This window comes from Callorhinus ursinus, unplaced genomic scaffold (genome assembly GCF_003265705.2).
Source record: "Callorhinus ursinus isolate GAN/ISIS: 27379988/994484 unplaced genomic scaffold, GSC_fseal_2.0 scaffold19, whole genome shotgun sequence".
Taxonomy (NCBI): domain Eukaryota; kingdom Metazoa; phylum Chordata; class Mammalia; order Carnivora; family Otariidae; genus Callorhinus; species Callorhinus ursinus.
The window spans coordinates 24,368,427-24,375,608 of NW_027397081.1; the positions used below are offsets into that span (position 1 = coordinate 24,368,427).

A 7,182-nucleotide genomic window follows, 5' to 3' on the forward strand; every position below is an offset into this window, starting at 1 on the left:
AATGTTTCTGACCAGCACTAAGAGTTACAGCTGTAAATAATTTCCCTAAGCATTGTGCTCCAGCAATTTCTCCAGGGGTAAAGCCATCGCCATCCCAAGCAACAAGGAGAAAAAGAACAACAACAAAAACACATTTTCCAGTGTTCACTTATATTCCACATTTCTTTTGTGTGTTTCTACTTCTCTAATCCCAAATGCTTTATCCATTGTTCTCCAGGATCCACACAGAAAAGGAAAGGGCATTCTGTGCCAGGCTTTACAGCGACAAGCGCGAGCCCTTCCCCAGAGGACCAGGGACAGCGCAGACTCCCCGGCGACCACTGCAAGGCTGCAATCCTGAGACATGCGGGCTGGAGGTGAAGTGTGCGAACAGCCCTGGGTAAGCAGGGAATTGCTTCCCAAGGAGGCCCAATTAAACTGCAATTACTCAAGATAAGAGAACCAGGTCTGTTTACACAATGGGGTTGTAAACCACCAGCCCATGACAAGGGAACTTTGATCTGGTGGCGAGGGAGCTGTTTCTGGTGCAGGGTAGTGGTGAAGCAAGGAGGTTGCTCAATAAGAATGTCTCCATCTTCACCCCAGGAGCCCCCATCTTGCCCTGGCAACACCCTCGGATGGACAAGAAGTGGAATCATTTCCACTCCTCCCTCCATGTTTCCATGCACCGCAACCAAAGAGTCTGGAGAAGAGCAGAGAAGAGACAGTGAACATAAGGGAGAGAGAATTAGCTAAGGTCATAGCTGTGGGAGGCGCTCGACAAGTATTTTCTCACTGAACCATCATGATGGTCTTGCGTGCAAAATTATACTCTGCCTCTTACACAGATGAGGGCACTGAAGGTCAGAGAGGTTAAGTCATTTGTCCAAGGTCACATGTTAAAGGAGTAAGAGGCCAGAATTTAACCCACATCTCTCTGACTCCAAAATGCTTTCCATCATAATTGGATGGGCTGCATTCCACAGCTGCCTGGTCCAGGACTGCAGGCTGTCCCCTGTCTCATGTGAAAGAGGCAAGAACAACGTGGGTCCCCCTCCTGTCTCACCAAAGGGTCAGAAGGTAGAACTAGAGTTATGTATCCAAGAAAACAATCGATCCATCAATCAATGACAGAAGGAAGAAAGAACATGTACAAAAGAGGATTTGCTCAAACCATGAAGTGATTGGCAAGATCCAATCTCAAAGGTCTCTGTGTTGGCAAGCTGTGCCTGAGGGCATGGTTTGGAGCCCATTTTTTGCAATGAGCTTAGCGAAGCCCAGTGGCCATGCTACTCCCTTTTGCAGGCACCACACTGGAGATCCGGAAGGCCTGCCAGCCCCACGAGTTCCACTGGAAAAGGACAGGAAGGACAAAGGCCAACGCCCAAAACCAGCCAGTGGCTGGCAGCCTTCCTCGGCCCCCCGAAAGCTGACATCCGATGTGCACTCCGGCATATGTGCATCACCCAAACTATTCAGTGATCCCACGTCTGAAATAGCCCTGGCTTCATAGCATGTTATTCTACACAATTATAGCAATTAAGTGTCTAGTAAGTATGATCACATTCATACCATTCATATAATAAAGTCACAAGTCAAAAAAAAAAGGGGGCTTTTGTTGGACAGTTTCTGAAACACTTCTTTTCATTCAGGAAATAATAGTGACCATATTTATAAGAGAAGAACATTCGATCCAGAAAGTGGAAGAATGTCAAGTTTTTCATGCAATTACCCCATCTCAGAGGACATGGGATGTTCCTTAAACCCAAAGCCTTATCCTAGGAAATTTTGGCATTTGGGACCAACCTCTCTGTCCTCGGTGTCTTCCACATGACCTGGCACTGAGGACAGTCTCTCTTGCACTGGCCTATTACTCTATCCCTGGAGGCCTCGCTCTGAGAGGAGGTGAGTGGGCAGCACTAGTCCTTTCCTCTGAACAGTTCAAGGTGCTTCCTAAAGTTTGCATGGCCCAGGGGTCATTAATCCCGGGGGGACCTCCTCCACACATCCTCCTTGCTTTCAAGGTGGGCCAAGGACTGGGACATGTTTGGTCAAAACCGGGAGTGACCCATCCCTCCCACTCCCTCCCTCCCCCAGCTCCGCAGCCTCGGTGGCATGGAGGAGAGGGTGATGCATGAAGAGACGAAGGGACCAGCACCGCTGGGGACTTCCAGGGCTCACCATGGGCTTGCTGAGGTAGCATAACAGGAAGGAGCACTTCCTCCCGTTGGATAAAAGGGTCCCTGACACACAACCCATATTCGTACCTGAAAACGTCACCCCCTCCCACACAATGGCCAGACAACTCCCCAAAGCGTTGTTGCTTGACCTCCCGGCTATGACATCACTTCATTCATGACCATCGGCTCCCGAAGGACTGACCTTACAAGGAGGAAAGCATGCATTCTGATTTTGACAAGCTGACCCTGAGGCGGATAATGTGGCATGAAGTCTGTAACTGTTGCTGGGATGATTTCAAGCCTTCGTCTGGTACTGCAAATGATCAAGTCACGCTGATGCTACCTCTAATTTATGAATGAGGAATTGGAAAATTAGTCATCTTTGGGGACTAGAAAATATTCATATCCTGCTTTACATTGAACCAAACTTTAGATTGAACAATTAAAGCAGCATCCTAAGCAGAACCCCTCATAACACGAATATATTCTCACTTGTTTTTCTTTTTTTAAGATTTCCCTCTCTGAAGCAGTAATTTACATGCAGCAAAGACCTGCTTAGACCAATCTGTACACAGAGCACCATCCTGCCTTCAAACCTGATCTTGGGGCTACTGCCACCAGGGCTTCTCCACCTCAACAGTACTAACATGTGGGGCCGAATAATCCTTTGTTGTGGGGGGGACTGTACTGTGTATTGTGGGATGGCTAGCTACCTCCCTGGCCTCTACCCTCTAAATGCCAGGGGATGCCGCTGCCAACTTCTAACAATTAAAAATATCACCAAATATCCCCCTGGGGGCACAGTCAGCCCAATTAAAAACCCACTGCATTAGTTTTCCTTCCACCCTCAACTTCCCACACCCGAGACAGAGTTTCTTTTCTTCCTTGCCCGGCCTAACCAAATTGGAGCCCAGGGCACCAGGCAGGAGGATGCGGATTATCAGATTAAGTACCGTGGGTTGACTAGATAGAGAGGCTCCAACAGAAACTGAGAAGACACTGGTATCTGCAGCTTTGACTTTCTTGTCTGGGAAAGTTAATGAAGCTGTGCTCACTCCTTCCCAAAATCTTAGATTGGGATCGAGGGTGTGAGATCTGTTAGTTTTGCTAATGCCAGTGTCCCAAGGTTAGGGTCTGCAGTTTATAGATTCTTTGACTGTTTCTTACTGTGCAGGCTAAGGTTGGAGGTTCTCTGCAGGGGCTGGTTGATTGAACCTGAGCTCATACAGATGCATTTTATTTATTTGTTTGTTTATTCATGCATTCATCCGTATTAGGGAGATTGTGTAGGTAAAGAAGTTATAGGACTTGCCTGCTTGCATTATGGTTCTGAAAAGTTGCCTAACTAGTCCCAGTGATGGAGAAACTGAGGCCCAGAGAGAAGTTAGGAGTGAAAGTGCTGGAACAATAGTTACCAGTTCTTATGCAAACTTCCACTTTTACCCAAGAGACTCTGAAATTCACAGCAAAAAGGATCCCATACGTTGATAATGCTTTTCAGATATGGCTATTGGGGCTGGGGGTAAATGAGTTCTTTATTTTGCAACCAGTGGAAACCATTTAAAATGCATTAAAACTAGCCAGTGTCTTCAGCTGGGGGTGGGGTCGTTCACTGAAAATATGTACCCAGAGCTTGGTATGGTTTTCTAATTTCATGCATTTTCCAGATACCCTGCCAAGGATTATTTAATATTATACCTATAGTTTGAATACTTGTAATACCATGTATTGCGGTGTATAAAATACAATGCACACAAATTTGCATGGCATTGCTTTTTTGGAGAAGTTATTAATCTTGTTTACTTTGATTACCATACTGGTAAAGAGAATTAACATAGGCTGGCTTTTAAATCTATTCTTCTAAGCCAATGACATCTTTTGCCCTGAAATCCCAATACCCTTTATTTGTTTTAGCAGATCTCTATAATATCATTTTTAAGAAAAAATTAATGCAATTTGTGCTGACCTCAGATGATAACCTCTGTGTGAGAAGCAGGAGGAGCCTTTCCCTGGCAACTTTTCTAGCCCCTTCTCTGACCTGCAAGTGCAAGTCTCTGGGCGATTTCTGTTAAGCAAAACTGAGTGACTGCTGGTCTGGACTTGTGTGTGTGTGTGTGTGTGTGTGTGTGTGTGTGTGTGTGTGTGTGTGTGTTTCTAAACATATTCTGGTGTTAATTGTACTCTAAACTTTTTCCTGATTCTAACTTTTTTAGAAAAGTGAATGGGGGTTGTATGAAAACAACAGTCATTTAAAACAGAAAAAAGCAGGTGTTTCAGAATAGCCAGTAAAGAGAGTAGTGATAATCACTCCTTGAATGTAGAATAGCTTCTGAGCAATTATTTTTTCAAAGCTACAGAAAATTGCAAATACATCAAATCTTTCAAAATACAATTTCAGTGAGCAGGCATGGTTAATTCAAGGATACCAGCGTGAAAAATTCTGCAGAACATCAGGCAGGACAGTCCAAGACCAGAGTCAGAAAAGAGCTCTGATGTCTTGGTGTCTATTTAGACCCATAAATGTACTGGGAAGACTTAACATTAAACTTATCTGTCCATTTCCAGAGTAAGTGAAAAAAGTTCAATGTTTATGTTGGCTTTCTTCATATGAAAACATACAGAATTTAGAATGAATAGTTAATAATACATCAGCTAATATTAAAGTTCATTCCACATTGCCATTGATCGATGATAGCATCATGGGATCGCTCACACAATCAATTTATAAGAAATGCATCTAAACATTTCTACTGATCAACACATAGCTTGGGTGAGGGTCTTCTTCCCTAAGGGCAAGAAACTTTATCTAGTCCTGATTTTAAAGTTCCTTTTACCTCTCTTATTCTGGGATTTATAACATTTTCCTGTAAACTTTCTGTTATATTTCCCAGTTTTAAATTCTGTGATTAGAAGGCTTGTGTTGCTTAGCTTTTACGTATGAGGCCCAAAATAAATTTAACTATGTTAAGATAAGCCTAAGGTATATCAATATGTGAAAAATCTTCACCAAGTGAACTGAGCAGTGAAAAATCACCTGGCTTTAACCATTAATCAAGTTTGAGTCATTTTCTCTGAAACTCCAACACACTAAAAAAACCTTTCTCAGCAAATCCATCAGTCTTGGATTTTTACTTTATGTACTGATAAAAAGATAGATGATCTCACAATTTAGCTCCTCCAAAAGATTCAAGGCTGATTCCAAATCTGGAGTCAGGTCTGGGCTTCTCTGTCCAACAGAGGTCAGGATGCCGGAAGCAAGGGGAAGCCAAGAGAGGCAGGGTGGGCAAGGGGAGAGCAGGGAGGGGGCCCCACTTACCGCCATTGCAGGACGTGCAGCTGAATAAGGGGCGGGGCCACTGGCTGCAGAATCCACAAAGTAGCTCATCCTCACTCTCAGCACCTGCGTGGGAGAAAGCCTTCACTGAGCCACTGGATGCACCAGTGTGTGCACTAGAAGCCACAGCGGGTTCGAATCTTAGAACTGGGTGTCTCCTAGGAACCATAGAGCTCACCTCTTCTTTTTTTTTTAATATTTCTTTTTAAGAGGGGAGGAGGGGTAGGAGAGGGAGAGAGGGAGAATCTTAAGCAGACTCCTCGCGAAGCCTGACATGGGACTCAATCTCACAACCCTGAGATCATGACCTGAGCTGAAATCAAGAGTCAGACACCTAGCCGGCTGAGCCACCAAGGCGCCCCTTGAGTTCACCTCTTTATGCTACAGAGAAGGAAACGAGAATTCAGAGAGATGAAATGATGGATCCCGGGCACACAGAGAAAGGGCAGGCCCTTGGCTGCAAAGTTGCAGGGATAGTGCACAGCCTCTGTGAGCTAAAGTCAAGAAGCAGGAAAAGCATCTGCAAAAAGACCCTTTTGTAGGGTTTCTGGACAAGGACCAGGTCTTACGTGTCATTTTCAGTAACATCCCCATCCATCTATCACCCTCCACCCCAACCAGGCCTGACACAAAGCAGGTGCACTCAGCACCCAGGTGTGGCATAAATTTGATAAAAGAGTAAATAAAGAAAGGTCTGGGGGGAAGAAGGATGGAAAAGCCCCACTGAAGAGACACATCAACCAGGACGCTGAGACACAGATAAACAGAGAGAAGCCCTGAAAAAGGAACTGAACATTATTCATCTGGAACAAAAGGAGAAACACTATGAAGTAATTCTTGTCCAGAGCTGTTATCTACACCAAAAATCTGACTGTCAAGAACGCTTGAGGAATGTTCTGGCTGAAGGGATTTTCCAGCTGGCTGTCAGTCATCAGGAAAATCATTTATGTATCAAACATCTCTGTTAATCTAAATGCTTCCAAAAGTGCATTAGTTCACACACTTTAATAAACTCAATATTATATACTGAAAAAAAAAAAGTCTTTCTCGAGTCATTTAGAAGATTTAGTTCCTAAGCACAGCATTCGAAGGCCAAATTCCTATGGTTAAGAAGTGACATTTTAGGGGCACCTGGGTGGCTCAGTTGGTTAAGCATCTGCCTTTGGCTCAGGTCATGATCTCAGGGTCCTGAGTTTGAGTCCCACATCAGGCTCCCTGCTCAGTGGGGAGTCTGCTTCTCCCTCCCCCCTCGGCCACTCCCCACACTCGTGCTCTTTCTCACTCTCTTTCTCAAATAAATAAATAAAATCTTTAAAAAAAAGGAAGTGACATTTTAGTTTTAACTTGACTGTTTCTGGATTGTACTTGCCTTTTCCTTTATTCTTGCTAATATGTAAAGCTACTGGCACATTTCAAGAAAAAAAAGAGTATTATACATCCTATGTTCAATTTGTGGTTTTGGTTCACTGTCTTCATTCAGTTGACAGCCAATGAGCATATCTTCCTTCCTATGAAATGTATTTAAACGATATAGTTAAACTGACTCAGCAATATGAAATTATACCAACTAAGGACTACATTCACAGAGTGGCTAATATTGCATGGTTGAGATCAATAAGCTAAAAACCGTCTAAAGACATACCTTAATCCAGAACTGTGCTTATTTTTAACTAAAACTTTACTTTTCTT

At 43.9% G+C, this 7,182-nt stretch overlaps 1 protein-coding gene across 2 annotated transcripts in view; it reads right to left on the minus strand.

The window, feature by feature from the left end:
- The window catches only part of ETS1 (ETS proto-oncogene 1, transcription factor), a 112,039-nt gene extending 106,480 nt beyond the window's left edge, over positions 1-5,559 (minus strand). For both annotated transcript variants that reach the window (XM_073903964.1, XM_073903963.1), the window contains exon 1: positions 5,476-5,559. In XM_073903964.1, the coding sequence (XP_073760065.1) occupies positions 5,476-5,544 (69 nt within the window). In that variant the 5' untranslated portion in view covers positions 5,545-5,559. The remainder of the gene's footprint in view (positions 1-5,475) is intronic.
- Between the last annotated feature and the right edge of the window lie 1,623 nt (positions 5,560-7,182).